The following is a 23,898-nucleotide window of genomic DNA, read 5'->3' as shown; positions in this document are numbered from 1 at the left end:
TAAATCGACTATAAATACAATACAATTGATTTTTACCCCTTTTTAAAATATTTGCCAAATGATGTTTAACAGAGCAAGGAAATTTTCACAGTATGTCTGATAATATTTTTTCTTATGGAGAAAGTCTTATTGGTTTTATTTCAGCTAGAATAAAAGCAGTTTTAATTTTTTTTAAAAACATTTTAAGGTCAAAATTATTAGCTTTATTTTTTTCGATAGTCTACAGAACAAACCATCGCCATACAATAACTTGCCTAATTACCCTAACCTGCCTAGTTAACCTAATTAATCCAGTTAAGCCTTTAATAGTCATTTTAAACCGAATACTAGTTTTTAAAAAATATCTAGTCAAATATTATGTACTGTCACCATGGCAAAGATAAAAGAATTCAGTCAATAGAAATTAGCTATTAAAACTATTATGTTTAGAAACGTTCTTAAAAAAAATCGTTTAAAAAAAATCTTCTCTCCGTTAAACAGAAAGAGAAAAAATAAACACGGAGGGGGGGGGCTAATAATTCTGACTTTAACTGTAAATGAAATGTGAAATTTAAAAATAATAGTGACATTACAGCAGCAACAACAATAACACAAAAAACCTCATCTAAAAAATGTTCAAACTAAATATTGACGGTTGAAAATAATCATGGTTATTTGTGGAAAAAATAGTAACGTTTCACTATTTCATTGTGCTGTAGTTGCAACTGAGATACTCTATCATTTTTTAAGTACTCTCTTTCGTGCAAAGAGAAAATTTAACAAGTGGTGCTTAAGGTGACAATTTATAACCACAGGCCCATAATCAGGTGTTAAATCACTGAAAAATACACACTTTCATCAAACGCTTTAAATAAGCCTTAAATGAAATACTGCTCTCCAGGTGATGACTAGGCAATCCGTTCATACTCCTGTCCTTCAAAGCAGTTGTTCTTAATCCTCCACCACTGCACTTTTTGGATACTGTTTCTTACATTGTGCTTTGCAGTTTGTAGTTCTTAAACTTTAGAGTTTTTCCAAGTCAAAAACGACGACATCAAGAAGTTTATGTAAGGGTGATTTGTAGTAAAATATATCTTTTGTTGACATACAGTAACCAAAAAAGGCTAAAATTATTTATTAAAGGAACATGCTGACTGCCCGAAGTTTCTGACATGCAGTATATGGGACATATATGTGTTTAACATATATGAACATATATGATTCTGACATATATCTGGATATATATGATATACAGCGCTCTGCATAAATGAGTACACCCCATTTTGAAAATGATTTTTTTTTTTATCCATTTCTCATTGAGTATAGGTCATATAGTTTGGTGGATTTAAACAAAACAGATTTATTAAACAGATATATTAATTAAAATAATATTTTAGTCACCGAACATCTTTAGAAATAGAAAGATAATACATTAAAATTCATGTGAAATACTGGGGAAAAATTACAAACTACAAAATTTCAACAAAATTTTATAATTTTTTATTTCTCTTGAATTTTGCTTTATAAACAATTTTTTAAACACTTTTCCCTAAAATTAATATTTAGGTGTACTAGTTTTGAACCATTATCATAAGTTATTTTGTTAGATTAGCTCCATATTTGGCTTCAGTACTGACTGTATGGGACATATGTTTCTGGCATACTGTATATGTGGACATATATGTCTCGGAAATATATGGGACATTTATTTGTTATATGGGATGTACACCTTTCTGGCATATATGTGGACATAGATGTTTCTGACATGTATGGGATATACATTATGTGTTTTAAACATAAATGTGCCATATATGTTTTTGTCATATATGGGTCATATAGGTGTTATAAATGTATAGGGACATATATGTTTCTGGCATAAAAGTGGACATATATATTTCTGACATATATGGGACATATATATGTGTTTTACATATAAGGACATATATGTTTCTGGCATATATGGGACATTATGTATTATGACATTGTGACGTGTATTATATCTATACAGTTGAAGACAGAATTATTAAACCCCGTTTATTTCTTTCCCCAATTTCTGTTTAATGGAGAGAAGACTGTTTTTAACACAATCCTAAACATAATATTTTTTGACATATACAGTTGAAGTCAGAATTATTAGTCCCCCTTTGAATTTTTTTTTAAAATATATTTCCCAAATGATTTTTAACAGAGAAAGGACATTTTCACAGTATGTCTGATAATATTTTTTCTTCTGGAGAAAGTCTTATTTGTTTTATTTCAGCTAGATTAGAAGCAGTTTTTAACTTTTTAAAAACCATTTTAAGGTCAAAATTATTAGCCCCTTTAAGCTATATATTTTTTTAGTCTACAGAACAAACCATCTTGCTTAATTACCCTAACTTGCCTAGTTAACCTGATTAAGCCTTTAAGTGTCACTTTAAGCTGTATAAAAGTGTCTTGAAAAATATCTAGTAAAATATTTTTAGTCATCATGGCAAAGATAAAATAAATCAGTTATTAGAAATGAGTTATTAAAATTATTATGTTTAGAAATTTGTTGAAAAAAATCTTCTCTCCGTTAAACAGAAATTGGGGACAAAAATAAACGGGGGCTAATAATTCAGAGGGGACTAATAATTCTGACTTCAACTGTATGTTTCTGGCATATAAGGGACATTTATGTGCTATACATGTAAGAGACATGTTTTTGGCATATATGGGACATATACGTTGCTGGCATATATGTGGACATATGTGTTTTACATTTATGGACATTTACGTTTCTGACATATATGGGTCATATATGTGCTATACATGAAGAGTACATAAATGTTTCTGACATATATGGGTCATATATGTGCTATACATGTAGAGTACATAAATGTTTCTTACATATATGGGACATATATGTTTCTGGCAAATATGTGGGCATATATGTTTCTTACATACAGTTGAAGTCAGAATTATTAGCCCCCCTGAATTATTAGTCCGCCTTTATTTTTCCCCCAATTTCTGTTTAAGAGAGAGAAGATTCTTTTCAACACATTTCTAATCATAATAGTTTTAATAACTCATTTCTAATAACTGATTTATTTTATCTTTGTCATGATGACAGTAAATAATATTTACAGTAACTAAATATTTTTCAAGACACTTCTATGCAGCTTAAAGTGACACTTAAAGGCTTAACTAGGTTAATTAGGTTAACTAGGCAGGTTAGGGTAATTAGGCAAGTTATTGTATAACGATGTTTTGTTCTGTAAACTATAGCTTAAAGGGGCTAATATACTGACCTTAAAATGGTTCTTAAAAATTTAAAAACTGAATATATTCTAGTCGAAATAAAACAAATAAGACTTTCTCCAGAAGAAAAAAAATATTATCAGACATACTGTGGAAATTTCCTTGCTCTTAAAGGGACTTTGGTAGGAAAACGAAATTATCCAAAAATGACCATAACAGACGATTTTTGAACAACTATAAACATGATTCAAATAAAGTTGTGCACATTTAAAGCTTTTGGGATTCGATTTCGACGCCAGAAGTCAAACAGGAGTTCAAAACTTCTCAACTACAATCGCTTTTATAAAGCTATCCCGGTTGCTTGAAGTGAAATGTCCAGTCCTTTTCTAAATCTTCCAATTTGGTCACAGAAACAGGCAACTGTCAATAAACAACAGCAATATAATGGCAAACAGTAATTAACATTACAGATATCGAGAGTTGTTTCACGAACCTGGTTCTCCTTGTGACAGTTCTACAACACTTGAAACGCCGCTGCGACGCCGTCTCATGGAATCTACGTCATCACGCAACGACAGAAAGCTAAGCTGTATGTCATGAGCATTTACCTCCTATCAGACTGCATACACGGCATAACAAACAACGCCAATACATGTCAGTTCATAATTCAAGAACAGACTAATATATTATTATCGAAATAATAAAAAGGCCATACAATTTGTAATCATACAGATTTTATTAGGAAGTGCATTAACTTTTCATTGAGAAAATATTCATTTTGTGCTTCGAGACAGACATAAACCAAAATGAAACTGTAATGACAACATAAAACAAAACAACATATACAGTTCTCAGTTTTCAGAGCAGTAACATTTGTAACAGAACACCTGAAAAACATCAGAGCTTGTGCTGTAAATTGAAACTCTCTAAAAAGAATGGTTTATTAACCATCTACTGACATATTTATCAACAAACTGAAATCATTCTGAAATGAATTGTGCCTAGTTGTTATTCCTACCAAAACTTGAAAACTGAAGTAAAAAGTAAACATTAAATGTGCTCGTCCACTGAACTTTCAACTGTTGCTGTTCTCCTCTTTCTGTAAACCTGATTTACTTTTATTCACTGGTCACATTGCTGAGAGCTCGTTATCCTCTATAAATAAAATAGAACTATATATACAAAACTGTATCTCATAAATCTCTGCAATTACAATATACATTGAATTTAACAAAAAAGAGAGTTATCATGATTTATGCTATATTAGTTGCATGTAAACATACAAATTAAGATGTGATCTTTTATATCAATGTCTCGTATTGTGTGTCTCTGTGTGTTTGCACAAGTTAAATGGCTTTAGATTTCCACCTTGACAAAATTAAACATTATTTATTTTCTATTACATTTAGCTTTAAAAAATTTAATATGTTGTAACAGAATTCGAACCATAACCATAAAAAGTGACTGGCTGAGGTTTTTGTTCTTAAAACAAACAATCAACAAAAAAAATAAAACTATAAATCTATTCCATATATACAGTATACAGAATACAACAGTCTATGATGTTTTCAGGACACTGTGCACGAAACTCTGCTGGAGTCATCTAATTATCAGCTGACGGAGCTCTTGTTTCCTGGCACACTGCAACATCCTTCCCTTGATATCCTCTGGAGACGTTCTCTTGACATCATGAATGCTCATCTTGTGTTCGACGGAGGCTGTGCCGTTTGAAGGAATCTCTGTTAAAAACACAAGAGGGAACAAGAGCTTAAGCTTAACTGCAATGTTATGAAGAAAACAGCCACACACAAAATGAACTGTGCTGTGCAGTATGAGCGCTCACAATGGTGAAATTCGCACCGTCGGTGTCTGGCATTGTGAGGCACTGAGAGTGTAGTAAACATTTGAAGTATACAGTAGCAGACAGTAATGTCACACTAAAAGAAATCCATCACAATGTATAGATAATTTACACTGCCTTACAACAGTCTTGCTGCCTTTCCATGCTTTAGGAACAACAAATAATAACTTGACTTCTAGTTGATCAATTAGTATCAAAAGCGACTTATATGAAAGGCAAAGGCCTCTAGATTACACTCATTTCAAGCAAAGGACTCTTGCAGGACTCCCAGAGTTCATCACTATTCTTTGGATTCATTTTCAATGCCTCCTGCTTCATCTTACCCCAGACATGCTTAATAATGTTTATGTCTGGTGACTAGGTTGGCCAATTCTGGAGCAATTCGACCTTCTTTGCTTTCAGGAACTTTGAAGTGGAGGCTAAAGTATGAGAAGGAGTGCTATCCTGCTGAAAAAAAATGCCCTCTCCTGTGGTTTGTAATGTAATGGGCAGCACAAATGTCTTGATACCTCAGGCTGTTGATGTTGCCATCCAATCTGCAGATCTCTTGTACGCCCCCATACTGAATGTAACCCCAAACCATGATTTTTCCATGATTTCTTAGAAAATCTTCGGTCTATGTAGGTTCCAATGAATCTACTGCAATGTGATGATTGGGATGCAGTTCACTGGATGATTCATCAGAAAAATCTACCTTCTGACAATTTTCCAAACAATCAACTACAAGTCAAGTTATTATTTGTTGCTCTTACAACTGGGATCGATGACAAAACTTTTGTCAGGTAGTGTAGATGAATTGCATATAATTATGACTACCGTACATTTTAGCACGATTTATAGAAGATAACCGTTAAAATGTTATTCAGTGTAAGAATAGTTTACTGCATACGGTAAAAAATCTTCAATATACTGAAGATTTACAATAAGAATAATTTGACGTCATATAAAAAGACTCAACTTTAAGGATCACAATATACAGCCCCAAAATACTAATTCATATTAAAACTTTATACTACAGTATACTACTGTCATTCAAGCATGTTTTTATAGACTTAAAACATAACAATAACATTTTGTATATTTACATGTTCAATAACATATATTAATAAATACAGGTCAGAATAAGTGTGCTTTGTTGAATAAAGATGGAAGATTATTCTTTCATTCATTCATTTTCTTGTCGGCTTAGTCCCTTTAACCGCCAACTTATCCAGCATTTGTTTTACACAGCGGATGCCCTTCCAGCCACAACCAATCTCTGGGAAACACCCATACACACTCAATCACACTCATACACTACGGACATTTTAGCCTACCCAATTCACCTGTACCCCATGTCTTTGGACTGTGGGGGAAACCGGAACACCCGGAGGAAACCCACGCGAACGCAGGGAGAACATGCAAACTCCACACAGAAACGTCAACTGACCCAGCCGAGGCTCGAACCAGCGACCTTCTTGCTGTGAGGCGACAGCACTACCCCTGGAAGATTATTACTCCGAAAAAATTTTTTTTTTTGCAATCTTCTTTGAAACATTATAGAATAACCTATATTTTCTGTTAAAATGGTTACATATAATACATCTGTATGATGCTGGAGAAATAAACATTACGATATTTACTTTTTTTCTGCAATACATTTTGTGATAAATTGTGACTTTATTAACATGATTGTAAAATGACTGGGGTTATTTTGCAGGGGGATGCATCTGCATAAAATATAATAAACAAATTACGAGCATATATACAAATGATTATGCAAATGATTAATCAAATGTAAAATAACACTGCAATAACACAGCTTTCTCTTGATAAAATAAATACAATAAATCAATGTTAAAGTACAAACATTATTATTTCTTGCGCCTGAATGATTAAACTCACTTGTTTTGAGCTTATATACAGTATTATGCCTTAAACGATATGCAAATGATAAACTGTCATTATATTATTGTTAAACTCTACAGAATTCTATAGAGTTAAAATCTACAATTCATATGCATTGCAAACTGTGGTGTCCTGAGATGTGATTATTATCACAATGCTTACATCACAAAGTCAATGCTGAAATAAAATGTTATTTAATGGAAGCAAAAAGTAGGTCTTTCAAACTGGACTGAAATCTGTATTTCATTGCCATATAAACTAGGGATGCACCAAATTTTCAGCCAATAATGATTGAAAATAGAAGTTCTGGTTTTCGTGTATATATAATGTACATGTTATGTGTACATATATACATTTCATTTGATATTCACTAGGCTTGGGCGGTAATATGGTAATATGGTATTCCGTGGGATCTAAAAATAGCAACGGTATCAGTTTCAATACCGTTATACCGTCATAAAAAACAATGCACTTATATAGGAGACAAGTATTGAATATTAAATATCATTTATTTAATGCCCAAAATTGTGTATACGTCATCACAGGACAGTGTGGAGGAGAGAGAGAGAGGTGAGGTAAAATGACGAGTCGCGCACCAAGTGACCAGGTCTCGAAAAAGAACACAACCTCTGCAGTTTGGCAGTATTTCGGGTTTTGATCTAACGAGAAGGGAGACGTGGTAAATGCAAACTAGAGGGTCTGCATTCCCGCTGCTGTACCGCGGGAGCCACAGGACCCGACCAGATTTCTTGCGGTGCAGGAATAAATTTCTAAATAAAGCATGGGAGCGGTCGGTGTAATTTGAACAGAAGCAGGCGGTCTAACAATATCGCTCCCGAGCACGCGTGGATGCTGTTTATTTATTTATTTATTTATTTATTTATTTATTTATTTATTTATTTATTTATTTATTTATTTATTTATATATTTATATATTTATATATATATATATATATATATATATATATTTATATATATATATATATATATATATATATATATATATATATATATATATATATATATATATATATATATATATTTATATATATGTATATGTGTGTGTGTCTGTGTGTGTGTGTGTGTAAATGTGTGTGTGTATGTATGTGTGTGTGTATATGTGTGTGTGTATATGTGTGTGAATGAGAGAGAGCTTGATGCTGTGTGTCGCTTGTTTGGTGCTGTCTGTGTGTGTGTGTGCGTGTGTGTGTGTGTGTGTGTGCAAGTGTATATGTGTGTGTGTATATGTGTGTGTGTATATGTGTGTGAATGAGAGAGAGCTTGATGCTGTGTGTCGCTTGTTTGGTGCTGTCTGTGTCTGTGTGTGTGTGCGTAAGTGCGTGTGCGTGTGTGTGTGTGTGTATGAATGAGAGAGAGAGCGTGATGCTGTGTGTTGCTGGCTTGGTGCTGTCTATGTGTGTGAGAGAAAGCGTAGTGTTGTGTGTCTATGTGTATGTATGTGTGTGTGTGTGTGTGTGTGTGTGTGTGTGTGTGTGTGTGTGCGTGTGTGTGTGTGTGTGTGTGTGCGTGTGTGTGTGTTTAATCAGACAGCTTGTTAGCTGTCTGGACTCTGTATCATTTAGCTGGGTGGTTTTTGTTTCTGCTCTTCTGTTTGCAAACACATCATCTTACCCTCCTAAATATCAGTCACGCGCAGATCTCTAATACGAACAAGACAATTTGCAAATTGTGCAACAAACCTAAGGCTGCATATAGGGTATTCAGTTTCTGAATGGTTTAGGCACAAGCCAACAGTTTGGTGATGCTGTCTGAGCCCTACATCATAATTTTTTTTTTATTATGCACGTTAATATAGAGGTAAAATCAGGAGGAGGTTTGACGTTATCAAAATTTACATAAAGCCTAATATTCACATACACTTACTGTACTTATCTATGCATGAATCGCATAGCAATGCACACTCAAATAATCAATCCAGACTCATTCTGAAAACGTACCCCTATATATTTCTGGAGAGAGCAAAACATTTCCCAGGAGCTACGTTTTTTGCAGTTTTTTTGTTTTCACCAATCCACCAGAGGCCGCTGTGTATGCTTTTTGAGATCTCAAATTTCTCTTGCGAGTGCCATTCGTGCCTGCTGTTCTCGTGTAAATCCACCAAAGGCTGCTGTCGACTGACTGACTGATCGATCGACTGATCCATCCTCCTCCTTTCCTAAACCGACTGAACCAATGGTGTTTACAAAAGCGCCGATTGACCAGCTCACCCACTTCCCTAAACCAAACCAACGTATTAAAAAGCAATCCAGAAAAAGAAAAGCCCTCGTCTGATATTTTTACCACGTTTTCAGATTTGACCACATTCTCACCCTGTTATTCACTTCTTTATTTTATTTTTTGGCTTCTGTTTTTGTTTTACCCACTTTCTGGAACCGTTCTTCGCCTGATTCGAACCTTGTTGTCATGGTCAAGTCCTCTCTACGTCTCAAGACAGCCGACATACATGTAGGGATAACTGGACAAACTGGTAACAGCGGGAAAGCCGTCCATATGGAGGTAAGCGGTTAGCTGGTAAGTGCAAAAAAAGGAACAGCGTCATACCGCCCCATATCGTTCATTATGAAATGCAGTACTTCTGACTACATAATTCGCGATCTCCAGAAATGTATATGGGGTACATTTTCAGAATGAGCCTATGTTGCAAATAATCCATATCTTTCTAGTAAACTTGTTCCTTCTGCTTGCAATAGTGCTACCATGTTGTCAAGGCAATGCTGGTAACATAACACCTCTCAACTTGTTCACTGTTAATAAGTGGTTATTTTATTGGCTTGTGGGTTTTTTATAGTGTAATTTAAGATATTGAGTTATATTTTAAAAGCCTCACATTATATGTTAAAATTTAAAAATAAATAAATAAATAAATAAATAAATAACGATTGCAAAGCAGATTTGGTTTCAGATTTTAGCCAAGTACATACAGAATTTTCAGTTTCAGCCCAGAATTTTTCTTGTGGTACATAACCAGCATGTACTCCCTCAAATAGCAACACTTACAAGTGTACCTCTCCCAAAAATGACAAACATCTATTCTTTATGCACACTTGTGTGTTTCTCAATCCATTTCATTTCATTTATTTTTTTCTGATGATTACAAAAAGTGTTTTAAACAATATTTCCATAAACATTTTCCATATAACAAACTCCAAAACATCACCACAAATCTGCCGTAATGACAGAATCCTTCGTTTTTGGGTGAGCTATTTCTCTAGCAGCAATTATGGAAATATTCCTGAACACTCGATAGGTTTGCTGATTGCGGAGTCAAAGATCAAGTGTAGCACTAGTGGATTTACCTGTTCTCGATGCGAGGTTTGATGATGGGCTTGTAGAGCTCTGGGATCTTTCTCTCCAGCATTGGCCTCAGGTTCTCTCGCAGTTTATTGTAGTTTTTCTTCATCTCCTGCTGGTACTCCTTCTGATCGGGAGTGATGAGTTGCTTGTTCTTCTCAATGGCCTCTCCACACCTGCAGGTATGCAATCACAACAGCATTAGCGACACAAGAAGATGAGCAGAGCACCAGGTCAGAATAATTAGCGCAATTAGCTGCATTTGGACAGAAATAGCCAAAAGAGTTGCATAAGGAGACTCAATTAGTTTTATTCTCAAAAATGTTTGCTGAAAGGCAAAGGGTCTGAAAGACTATGCTCACACCAGCAGGTTTTCACCACACTGTGTTAACTCACAATTCGAATTATCGCAGGAGAAAAAAAAAAAAAAACTTATTTTGAATGAAAATCTGATCATTTTTCACCCAAATAAATTGAGAGAGTTTGCACTCGTTTGAGGTGGTTAACATAAACAATGGGAGATGGAAAGCCATTTGCCGAATAATGTCGACATACCAAACTTTACACCCATGTTACTCTATTATGCTTGCGGTGTTTACTGTTGGTTACTAGGTTACCAATACTACAGTCAGTCACTTATGTCAAACAACAGACAACTTATACCGACTAAAAAAAAAGTTGGCTCAACTTAAATTTTAAGGCAACAAACTTCAGGACATTTTTGAGTTGACTCAACTTTCATCCCAATTACTGCACTTGACTCGATTTGAGTAAACTCAGGAATGTCCTGAAGTTTGTTGACTCAAAATTTGAGGTTGAGTAAACTTTTGTTTTTACAGTGTTGATGGAAATGCACCTAATTCGCATTCATGATTTTTATTCTTCTTTTCTTTTGCAAACTTTGAAAAGATTAGCTTCAAGTTAGGATGAAAACTAAGGCAGCTACTGCTGGGGTTTGGGATTTGATAAGAAAGACTACATTACCAATATATCTTGTACAAAAAGTTCAATTCAATTCAATTCAGTTCAAGTTTCTTTGTATACAGTAGCTCTTTTCATAATAATTTCTTTTTAAAGCAGCTTTACAAAAGGTGCACATTATTGTATTCCAATCAAAATCAGAAAAGTTAATGTTATTAGTTACCATAACTTTATTAGTTACTAATAATTGTAATTAATTAACTAGCAACTAATTGCTTTTAACAGTTAAAGTTATTTTATATAAACATATTTATCCTGCAGTTATATAGTATATAGGTGATATCCGTGTATCAGTTCCACCAATCAGAGATCTAAAGTCAACAAAGCAGGTTAAATTTGTCTTTAGCTCCACCCACTCCAATGAAGCGACACAAATGATGTAATTAATGCTTTTAAAATAACTTGTTATTTGTGTAATACATGGACTTTTTTTTTATAAATCTTAAATATACATTTATGTTGCTATAGATAAAACCAACATCTTTATTAACTTTATTAACATTTTTAACTTTGATTTTTGCATTTGCAATTCTTTATGGGTTTATAATTTATAAAAGTTCAATTATAGTTCTTATTTAAAATCAAAGTTTCCAATCCTGTGATTCACATTGGTTGGTTTGGTTTATGGCTTATGACACTTTACTTTTTTTTTTTTTCGTTTTTAAATCCCTGTTGTAACTGAAAAAGGAAAAAAAGTGATGGGCATTAATGCACTCTAGCGCAGTAAAATCCATATTCTACTTGTGACAATCACATGTAACCATAGCAACAGTGAACAAAGTAAATATGAAACATGGCACCATCAAAAACTGCATAGATTTATACAAATGTGTGATTTCATGCATTAAGTCTTAATTAACCAATAAAACCTTTTTATTTTAACGCAAAACTGGAGGTTGTGACTGTAAACCTGTAGATGACATGGCTGAAGTAAATTTGTGACATTTTTTACGTATGTTTGTTAAGATCATGTAGGGATTCGTTGAACTCTATTAGTAATTCTGTTATTTGTGAACATAGTTTGTTAACAATGGGCTTCCCCAAAAATATGGTTGGGAGTCCTGAAAATGTAAGTTTGGTTTTAGAACGTGAACTAGAGTTGTTCAGTCCTTTGAATAACCAAATGTGTGTTAGCAAAACCGTTTTAAAGGAATAGTTCATCCAAAAATGAAAACGTACTCATTATTTACTTAAAACGGGCGGTGCGGTGGCACAGTGGGTAGCGATGTCGCCTCACGGCAAAAAGGTTGCTGGTTAGAGCCTCAACTGGGTCAGTTGGCGTTTCTGTGTGGAGTTTGCATGTTCTCCACGTATTCACGCAGGTTTCCTCCGGGCGTTCCGGTTTCCCCACAGTCTAAAGACATGTGCTCTGGGTGAATTGGGTAAGCTAAATTGTTCGAAGCGTATGTGTGTGAATGAGAGTGTATGGGTGCTTCCCAGTGATGGGTTGCAGCTGGAAGGGCGTCCGCTGCGTAAAACATATGTTGGATAAGTTGGCGGTTCATTCCGCTGTGGCGACTCCAGATTAATAAAGTGACTAAGCCGAAAAGAAAATGAATAAATGAATGAAAGCTGAAAACCTGTAACCATTGACATCCATAGTAAGAATAACAAAAACTATGGTAGTCAATAGTTTCAGGTTTACAGCTTTCTTGTTTCTTTTGTGTTAAACAGAATAAATAAACTCATAAAGGTTTGGGTCAAGTGAAGGAAGAGCAAATGATGACAGAATTTTTAGTTTTGGATGAACTGTCCCTGTCCCTTTAATGATCCTGCTGCTTTGTGAACGTGGGACACCGAGGGACAAAGCCCCTTTTTTAAATACATTTTAAATGGCTTCAAATCTTCCAAATATGTTTTAAACAGTCTAGCAGGAGAATTAACATCTTGGCACAAATAACGCTAACTTGGCTGAAGAAGGATTGTGCCAGCTTGGATGGATTATGGGGAAAAATAAACATATTTCAAATGACGGTAAATATTTGTCTGCAACTCTGGCAGCAATTAAGTCCCAGAATCCAACAAGAACTATTCCATCACCAAAAAAAAAAAGCAATATATAAAACCTTCAACTTGTATATATCCTGCGAAAAATCCCTGCATTCAAAATCTTAATTTGTTGCGAGTCTTGCTTTAAACATTGTGATGATTATGCAAAACAAAAGCAGCTGGGTGGCATTAAAGTGGGGTTCCTCCGCTTGCGGAAAAGCCCCCTCGGGGTGTCTTACGTCCACATATTTCAGCGAACTTTCAAATAAAGAACTATAAACAAACCAATCACTATTAAATAAAGGCGTTTCCATATATCCTTTGATCCGACAATAGAAAGCCAGCTTCATTTAGTCGAACGTCACTGAAAAACTTCTGAGTTTGTATCTCTTTTCCATTGAAAGCAGCCACTCACCGCAGTATGAACTCTTTGAAACACAAGCGCAGTTTGTTGTGATGACGGAAGAGCTTGGGGTCTGCTGGGATTTCATTCAAGAAGACCTGGGCCACCTCCAATGGACCCTGCGGAGACACACCGAGTGAGAAAAGGAAAGAAAAGCCCCCCCTTTCTCCCCCCACAGCGCTAGTGGAGAAAATGAATGCTTCATCCATTGGAGGCCACAAGGTAAAGTCAACACATAAGGGAAAGATCATGAATAAGTCTTTGTGTGAGTGATGTCACCGTGGAGCCAGGAGCAGAGGCATTGCTGCGCTCTTTGTATGTTGTTTCTCCAAAGGGCATTTATCACAAAACCGCAGCCCTATCCACGGGATTTGGATACGTTTTTAAGTTGATTAGTGGTGTAAACTGTCACTCTGGAGCTTCAGGCATCATTATAAGTGTAGAGACGTTGGGAGAATCACTGTGAATCCCTACAACCTCAAAATGAACGTTTTGCTTTTATGTGGTGTCCTTACATTACCTAAAGTATTTGAAAACCACAGCGGAGATCTGTTGTAGAAAAGGGATTGAAGGAGACTGGCTGGCTGGAAAAGCGACTGAGGCTGTGTTTATGTCAGGGGATTAAAGTATGGCTGGTTAGAAGGGATCCATTAGCCCCTGCTGGCAGATGTGGAAACTACATATTCTGGACCCCAAAAAGCATTTTTTCCCATTTCCCATTTCATTGATGGTTATTTAAAATGATCACAATCATTTTTCTAAAATAGAATTATTTATTTATTTATTTATTTGTTAAATAATAATAATAATAATAATAATAATAATAATAATAATAATTATTATTATTATTATTATTATTATTATTATTATTATTATTATTATAACAACAAAAACAATAATATTAATAGTTATTTATTTATTATAATTTTCTTATTTTGTTAAATAATGATAATACTAATAATAATAATAATAATAATAATAATAATTAATATAATTAGTAATTAATTGATTAATTAATTAATTATAACAGCCATAAAAACCAAAAAATTCATTTTTTGCATTTTAAATTGCATTACATCATGGACACAAGCCTCTTTAACTACATTGAAGCCTATTGACTCGATATATAAACAAGCAGTCAAAATGATGGACTTAAAGCTTATGCAATGGTATCATTGTGAGGTTTTATGTAAACATAACCTTTTTAGTTTTGATAGTTTTGTTAAATCTAATTATCTTAAATTGGTTTTTAAATGTTTAAATAATCATGTTCCAATAGCATTTTCAGATCTAATCAGAAAGCATCAGACCTCTCACTGAGTCACACGAGCAACTGCTAATGGGGACTGTCTTGTGCCAAAATGTAAGACCTCTTTTGGCCAATGTGTTTTTTTTTTGTTAAGCGAGCCAAATTGTGGAATGATTTACCAGTTTGCCTCAAATTTGAAAGTAATATAAATATTTTTAGTAATGTTCTTAAAAAGTGGTTAAAAACAAAACAGCAGAGTTTGCACAAATAGTCTACTATTAGTTTGTTTGATCATGTCGTTTTGCTTTTGCCTTACAGAAATTTTATGTAAAGAATTATAATGTTGTGTATATGTACCTGTTTTATTTTAATTTTTTCAAGCCTCCCGAGAACAGGTGTTGAGAATTAGCAAGTCTGCTAAAACACTTAAACAAATGCATTTGAAGCATTTTTCCGCTGCGTAAAACATATGTTGGATAAGTTGGCGGTTCATTCCGCTGTGGTGACTGTGGGTGTAAATGTAAATGTGTGTCCTTCATCTACTTGTGATCCAATCAACAGTGCATCGTGTGTAAAAAGAATCAGAGCAATTGTGTGTATATAATGGTTTCAGACCTGATTGACGGTGGCTGTGACGGATCCCTGCAGAACCATCTGAAGCATCACAGCATCCGGTTTCTCTCTGTGTGTGGCTTCAGCCAGCTCTCGGGTCTTCTTCTGCATGTCCTCAATGGCCACCTCGATGGGTGTGAGGTCAAACTATAAACACGTCAAGAGAGAAAATTCATTTTTGTATTCATCATCCTAAAAATGAGAAACCTTGAACCATTTTTGGTTCAAAACCATTTTGCGGGCAAATAAATAATGAAAAAAATCCCACAAAAATTGAGTACTTGCTGTACTTTCATTGTTATTAAAAAGAAAAGAAAAAGCAAATGTTAAAAAATTCAAAAATTTCTGCCAAAATTTTGATTATCGTCATTGTTTCAAAGTTGTTTGAGTTTCTTTATTCTTTTAAACACACACACAAAACAAAGATATTTTGTAGAAAGCTGTAAATCGGTAACTATTGACTTCCATAGTGCTTGTTTTTTTTTTTAGTTTCAGCTTTCTTCAAAATATCTTCTTTTTTGTTTAACAAAAGAAAGAAACTCATAATGTTTTTTGAAACCAATTAAGTAGACTAAAGTGAGCAAAGTTAAATTTTTGGGTTAACTGTCCCTTTAAGTTCATTCAATCCTGAGACTGTGTAAAGAGGAAGGAGAGTCCCCATCCTTATCAAGAAGCTGTGAATCATCCAGAGTGACTAAAAGTTTACTTCTGGGATGTTAGCTGCTCATGTTAATGCTTTGCTAGTGATTCTGGAGTCACATATTAACCCTTTAACTGGCATCGAAACTGCCTGGTTTACCTTTTGTCCATGGGTTATCATTAAAACAAAAAACTTTAGATATTTAACCCTAATAAGAAAATTATTTAACCACAGAAATTAGTTGTTTTTCTTAGAGTGGAAGTAAAAGGGTTAAAGATTTCCATGAATCAACTGATCCTGAACAGAAAGTTTATCTGAAGTATGGACATGGACACGAACAGACAGAAGCACACACATAGAACGGTAGGGAAACATGCATGCAAGGCATCAAAACAAATCTAGATTTTGCCGTCCACTCGTACGATGGCTCTGAATTGTCATCGAAAGTGTGAAGTGAAGTGTGAAACCCAATTCTTTTTTTCTTTTTTTTTGATGAATGAATGTTTTGTTGGCAGTGTTAATGTGACTGACGCAACACAAGGTTGTATTTATTTTTTAAATAGGAAACATTCCTGAGAATTTCGGACTGGGCGATAGATAGGGCTGCACGATTACTCAAAATGAAATGGAGCAATTCAGAAAAGGCTGTGATTCTCATCCACATCTTGTAATTGAAGCACGGCTCTATGATCAGTAGTAAATTTCCTCTAAAGGCCAAAGGGCTCCCTTATGTAGAAACTGCATATATGCTGCAAAGAACACACAAGGGAAATCAAATTTAACTGCTTTTATAGATTCAATGTGACTAATAATCTATGGAATCATCTCGCATAATGATTTATTTCAGACACTCGGCTGAAGTTATGAGATGAGTTTGGATTAAATTTCTTTATGAGGTGAGAACATGTTATTAAATGTGGCATTTGTGTGTGCTGAATGATGCTCTTTGATTTTAGGATTGTAATGATTAAAACGTATGCAATTTTGGGCATAGCATGTCAGTGAATTATAGCTCTGTGTAGTAAATGCTGCTCCATCTGAAGATTCATGTCCACTACAGAGACTGTTTTACTACTAAAATAAGCATGAATATTGCCTTCGATTATTAGTGCAGCCCTAGTGTGCAAGGTCTTTAAGAGATTAGCTGAGTAGTAATTTCCCAAATATATATATATATATATATATATATATATATATAGTTCTGTCTGGATTTTGAATCTGATTGGTTGATAGCCGTGCGATATTCTGCCAGTAACAGCACTCGTACCGCCTCTTCACCCTTCACTCTTGTGTTTTACTCCACCCATAGAAAGCAACAAGCAGAGGGCACTCTACAGTTTGAAAAGTATTGCTGCTGTTGGACAACATAATGCACTTTTGAGGCTTTTTTACTCAAGAATGTAGTTGTTTATATTGCAACTATGCAGTTTATTTATAAGGATAGTGGCTATTTTGAAATATTTATCAGTTTTGAGAGACAGCGCATCGGCGGCCATTAGCCTGTCATACTGAGCAAAGACGGTTGACGTTGTCCATCCACAAGATGGCGACAGAGACCACATAATAAGCCCTTAGAAGAGGAAAAATACACCGTAATTTCTAAACTATAGCTGATCAAATCATTATTAAACAGGTAAGTACTATTCTAAGTCTATCTCTCTCTTTTGTATATTGTACTGCTGTATTTATACCATTTATTTGTAGTGTGTTGAGTGTGAGAAGGGACTCCAATATCAGGAATGTGTGTTGTGTTGGCAGAAATATAAAAGAAATGCCCGCATGTGTTTAGCGTTTTCCTTATCGCAAATACAACAGCAATCTGGTACTGATTAAGCTGTTTTTTTCAGGGTTAATTATTGTGATTTTCCTATTGCAACAGAGAAATACTGTAGACTGTAATAGACTGTAAGGAGATATCTCGGTAGACGGACGGCATTTCATGCCACGTTCAGCCTTATGATCTTAAAATGTGAGCAAATCAGCTGTTTTGTCATCACTTTAGACATTACGCCAGAGAATCATTCAAACACTAGCTCTAAAGGGACATTGATGAATTAGTAACGGCTTCTGCTGTTCTGACGTCAGCTGCAGATGTGAATGAATGGCAGAGGAAAGTAGTTCCTAATGCAAAAGGGTTTTAGACTCTCCGTGTTTCATTTTCTTTTTATATACACGATTATTTTGTCGAACTGTTGTATAAACGCAATATCACACTCGTAGCAGTGCGATGTGGCTGTATATCATCACTAGTAGCAACGTACGCCTCCCACCAGTGCCGATAAACAGCCGCAATGCACTGCTATGAGTGTGATATTGCTCATATATAAATTATAGCTAATAAATTTGAACATGTATGTACATATTTGTAATTCAAAACACATGAAACAAAAATATGTACTGTATGCAAACTGCCATTTTTGCAATATTTTGAAATACATGCTGCATACATGATATATTTAATGTATGTGAATTTGTGAAACATGAATTTGTATATCTTATATGTAATTTGCTTATATATTGCCATATTTCTATACAGGTTAGAAGCAGTTCTACCCCTGCAGATGAAGCACAAGATGGGGCATTCTCTCCTAGATGGTCATTACCTCCTCCTTCTGAATGACGTTAATTCGTGTTTTGATGTAGGGGAAGGCATGCATAGTGGTAAGGATGGTTTTCCGCTTATATTGCTCGTTGAGTTCTCCTCTGGGCCGCCCACTCTTTGTGAACGGTGTGGTGTACATGAAGCGGCGAAGGTTGAAGTTCTTCTCAAAGTTGGTGAGGCGGTCTTTCATCTCATAGTCATCAAAGTAAGGCTCCACAAAGGTGATCTGTATGTACGCCTGATGTGAAACGCAAAAATCAACACATTTTGTCACAGGCACTTAAAGGAAACATAAATCGCTGAAAGTAACATTAGTTGAACGAGGCAACAGAAATTTGACTGCTGACAGATTTTCAAGGCTAATGAGGGTCGCACTCAAGAAAGCTTTCGTTTGTAATTGTGTTTACATTGGCAGGACATTTGATGAGAAGTACCTTGTTGGGACTCAGCTTGTTTCGGTCTACTGGTGTTGAATCTTTAATCATTTCCAAAACGCCATCTCCAAAGCACTGACTGTAGAAGTTCTGCAAAAGTAGAAGACAAAGAGGAGTCTTGGTCAAATAAAACGTAAGTGAAAATGTAAGACCACATTAGACTTCTAAAACGATCAAAACATCTAACTGAAAAGTTAAGAAATACTTCAAACTTCACAATTTATTGCCATCGCAAATGGATTTCAGAACTTCACAGGTTTCCAGAGAAATTTCACCTCGAGCCGATGGGATATCTCCGGTAAATGGGTGATTCCTGGCTCTTTGTAGATAAATTCTTGCTCATCCAGGTCTCCAAATTTAGAGCCATAAAATCCCACGCGGAAGTAGGTTCCAAACATCCTCTTATGACCCTGAAGAAGTAAAAATAAACATTTAGCTAAAAGACGGTGGCTGACACATAATGATGCATGATTTTAGGACCAAATTTATACAAATGAACATTTTCCACTGGTTTTAATGACTTTTTGTCTGTCTAAATATTTTTCAGTGTTGTAAACACAATAAAGGTTAATGAAATATGCCTGAAAGAAAATACTATATCAGTTCTTGGACTTAATTTCACATTCAATTTTGTGTTTTTTTATATTTATATTAATAATATTTTATACATATATATATTTAAATAAATTATGTACAGTGCTCAGCATAATTGAGTTCACCCCATTTTGAAAACGAATATTTTTCTCCATTTCTCAGTGAATATAGGCAATGTATTTTGGTGCAATTAAACAAAACAGATTTATTAAACGGATATATTTATTAAAATAATATTTCAGTCACAAAACATATTTAGAAATTGAAAGATAATACATTACATTTACATTTAGTCATTTAGCAGACGCTTTTATCCGAAGCAACTTACAAATGAGGACAAGGAAGCAATTTACAATTAATTAATACAATTAATAGATTAATACAATTAAATTCAAAGAAAACATGGTAAAAAAATTACAACCTACAAAATTTCAACAAAATTTTTCAATTTTTTTGCTTCTCTTGATTTTTCCTCTTTTTTAAATTAGGATTTTAATATTTTTCTATACCATAGAATTTGGGTGTACTAGTTCTTGGAGCGTTATCGTAAGTTATTTTTTTAGATAAGCTCCAGATTTGGCTTCAGTGCTGACTAATCTAATGTATATGCATAAATACAATATTGTATAGCTTCCTATTAAAAATATGAATTTAAAAGATAAATTTGTGAGCGGTGTACTTATATAAGCTGAGCACTGTATATTTATATTTCTTTTTAATATTAACAAATGTTATTTTCTTGTTTAAACTGTGGTCAGTAAACTAAAGGTACAAAAAGTGTTATTAAAGTATTATTTATCAAAATGTTGTTTAAAATCATTTCAGAAGATGTATAGCAAGTCTAAGCATGTAAGCTTGCCTATTTCTACCTAACTGCCTACACATGTATATATCATGATGGCATTGGACAGCTTCTTCCTGCCTGGCAGACTCATGTAGGAGGACATGTCATTTGTATGCTTTACCTTCTGAATGATGTTGTCAAAAGCCCTTTGGAGCTTGTCATGTGTGGAAGCGAGTTTCCGGAAATCTCTGTGGGCCTCCAGTATAGGCACGATTACCTTGTACACCTCATTAACTGCCTCAAACAACCCACCCTATAAGTAAACAATGGAGGCAATGAACACCAATATATATTTCATATAATAGTTAATTATATGTAATCATTAAACTTTTAAATTATTTTGATAAAGAAAAACTTTATTTTATCCTTATCATTTAGAAAAGTAACTATAAATATTATATATTTAATATCATAAATGTGATTACAATTTTACCAATCATATCATTATCACTTATTACAAATATTAAAATAAAAACAATACTTTGTATGTACTTGTTTATATGTATTTAATATTCATTATATATATATATATATATATATATATATATATATATATATATATATATATATATATATATATATTTAATGTAATACATGTGTAATGAAACTTATGTAGCTTATATATTATTTTATAAATCATATATCATAAATATATACTATTTATCATGAATAAATATAGACAATTTCAAATGACTTTTTTAACATATTTTAGAAATATAAAATTTAATATTATACTCAAAAATAATAGTTTAAAATAAAAATGGACATCTTTAGATATTAATGATTGATAACATTACAATAAATCTAAAATTGGTGCATTTATAAACTAATCATTTGTATATACACTCACCGGCCACTTTATTAGGTACAAAGTCCAACTGCTTTTTAATGCAAATTTCTAACCAGCCAATCACATGGCAGCAACTCAATACATTTAGGCATGTAGACATGGTCAAGACTATCTGCTGCAGTTCAAACCGAGCATCAGAACGGGGAAGAAAGGTGATTTAAGTGACTTTGAACGTGGCACGGTTGTTGGTGCCAGACAGACTTGTCTGAGTATTTCAGAAACTAATGATCTACTGGGATTTTCATGCACAACCATCTCTAGGGTTTACAGAGAATGGTCAAAAAAAAAAATATATCAAAAATTCAGGCTGGTGGTGGTGTAATGGTGTGGGGGATATTTTCTTGGCACACTTTGGGCCCGTTAGTACCAATTGAGCATTGTGTCGACGCCACAGCCTGCCTGAGAATTGTTGCTGAACATGTCCATTCCTTTATGACCACAGTGTACCCATCTTCTGAAAGATATTTCAAGCAGGATAATTCGCCATGTCATAAAGCGCGAATCATCTCAGACTGGTTTCTTGAACATGACAATGAGTTCACTGTACTTAAATGGCCTCCACAGTCACCAGACCCTAATCCAATAGAGCACCTTTGGGATGTGGTAGAATGGGAGATTTGTGTCATGGATGTGCAGCTGACAAATCTGCAGCAACTGCGTGATGCTATCATTTCAATATGGATCAGAATCTCTAGAGAATATTTCCAGTACCTTGTTAAATCTATGCCACGAAGGATTAAGGTAGTTCTGAAAGAAAAAGTTCCAACCCGGTACTAGAAAGGTGTACCTAATAAAGTGGCCAGTGAGTGTATTTACGTAATATATCACATATATACACACACGCATATTAAACTCAAGCAGCTCATATATACAATATTTTAATTATATATATATATATATATTACATATAATACATACTATAATCATTTATATTACTTTAATTAATTGTAATATTCATAATATTGAATAAATTCAAAAAGAAATGCCAGTCAATATGTATGTATATATATATGTGTATATATATATAATTAAACTAATATAAACAATTACAGTATATTATATGAACTGATATTATTATCCCTACAAATATGAAAATGGGATAAATTAGCTGCACAGTGATATAGAAAAAAATATGGAATAGCATAAAAGAAGATGGTTTTTGGAAAGGTTTGTTGGAACCTTGCTCCACAGATAACTCACATTGCTGAATAGCTCAGCAGCCTGTTCCAGAAGCCCTACTAGGCCATTTTCGGTGAAGTAGCGTCCCGAGCAAACCCCATCCTCGTCTGGAGACAATATGTCGTCTGAGACTGCAGACTCCTCCAGCACATTAGGAGAGATGTTCTGGTTGGGGGAGACAATTATTTACCACATTCGGACATGGATTTCATTTAGACTGAGCCACGTGTGAGGGTTCGAAGAGCAGCCGAGACATAATTTACGCCTACTGTTGTTTTTCGGAAAGGGAGCAGATTTGAGCGTTTCCTACTCATGATAATAACTCACTTGAAAGGTGACGCTGCCCACAGGCAAGTATTTGTGATCCTCCAGCATGCTGAGATATTCAGCCACCAGGGCCGCGGCGTGAACCAGACACATGGCCGACTCTGTGAAGCACTTTCTGCCGTTGTGTTTCTCTGCCATGTTTTGGAGCCAGGTTAGACGCAGGTCTGGAGAAGTCTGGTAGCCCTTCGCGATCCTGGAGCCAAAGCAAACCGTAGGTTAATGCTCTGAGCAAATAAATAACATTTTGTTCCTAATATCAAAAGAACAGTGTGGACTGGCATATTCACTCAAGTTATTGCACATGTGAGGCACACTGCGGGGCTCAAATGTGCCACTCGGTTTCCATGGTGAGTCCAAAAACAGTAGACAAACAGTAGAAACCACAGTCAAATGGAAAGCAGAGAAGAAAACCACAGGCCTGGGATCCCAAAGGCAGATGCAGACTTGGGTTTAGCTGTGTACCTATACATGAGGTCCATGAGCATCTCGGGATCTTTCTGGAACTCCTTCATCTTGACTGTATCTGAGAGGATACTGTTTAGGTTCCTCAAGAGTTCATCCACCTGTTGAGATGATAAAGTTATTTCATTACAGTAGATTGGCTGGATGTCTAAACGTCTACAGCAGGAGTGTTCAATCTTCTTTCTGGAGATCTACATACCCTCAATTCCAGCCCTGATTCAATATACCTGTCTGTAATTATCAAGTGCTTGTAGGGCTGCACAATATATCGTTTCAGCATCGATATCGCAACGTGTGCATCTGCAATAGTCACATCGCAGGATATGCAATGTTGAGTTTGGTTTTAAGTTGATCAGGAGCTAGTTTGTTTTTTTGTTTTGTTTTTTATGTAAGTCTGTCTTTATCTGCCTGTGTTTTTAAGACCTGTGACTGTATGAACATTTCAAGAGCATTTAAAGCATTCAGGTACAA

At 34.6% G+C, this 23,898-nt stretch overlaps 2 protein-coding genes across 3 annotated transcripts in view; both read right to left on the bottom strand.

The window, feature by feature from the left end:
* Positions 1–3,734, bottom strand: part of aopep (aminopeptidase O (putative)) — a 158,188-nt gene extending 154,454 nt beyond the window's left edge. Inside the window, exon 1 of the mRNA XM_056463452.1 lies at positions 3,695–3,734. The gene's annotated coding sequence lies outside the window, so the exon portion shown is untranslated. The remainder of the gene's footprint in view (positions 1–3,694) is intronic.
* A 184-nt stretch (positions 3,735–3,918) lies between these two features.
* Positions 3,919–23,898, bottom strand: part of dock8 (dedicator of cytokinesis 8) — a 108,351-nt gene continuing 88,371 nt past the window's right edge. For both annotated transcript variants that reach the window (XM_056463448.1, XM_056463449.1), the window contains 11 exons: positions 23,428–23,528; positions 22,966–23,158; positions 22,660–22,803; positions 20,731–20,862; positions 19,447–19,581; positions 19,172–19,261; positions 18,739–18,975; positions 15,499–15,642; positions 13,647–13,753; positions 10,267–10,437; positions 3,919–4,940 (listed from right to left, as the gene is read on the bottom strand). In XM_056463448.1, the coding sequence (XP_056319423.1) occupies positions 4,889–4,940; positions 10,267–10,437; positions 13,647–13,753; positions 15,499–15,642; positions 18,739–18,975; positions 19,172–19,261; positions 19,447–19,581; positions 20,731–20,862; positions 22,660–22,803; positions 22,966–23,158; positions 23,428–23,528 (1,506 nt within the window). In that variant the 3' untranslated portion in view covers positions 3,919–4,888. The remainder of the gene's footprint in view (positions 4,941–10,266; positions 10,438–13,646; positions 13,754–15,498; positions 15,643–18,738; positions 18,976–19,171; positions 19,262–19,446; positions 19,582–20,730; positions 20,863–22,659; positions 22,804–22,965; positions 23,159–23,427; positions 23,529–23,898) is intronic.

This window comes from Danio aesculapii, chromosome 8 (assembly GCF_903798145.1).
Source record: "Danio aesculapii chromosome 8, fDanAes4.1, whole genome shotgun sequence".
Taxonomy (NCBI): Eukaryota; Metazoa; Chordata; class Actinopteri; order Cypriniformes; family Danionidae; genus Danio; species Danio aesculapii.
The sequence above is the reverse complement of the archived record's forward strand: the minus strand, read 5'-3'. Positions and strand labels throughout refer to the sequence as shown.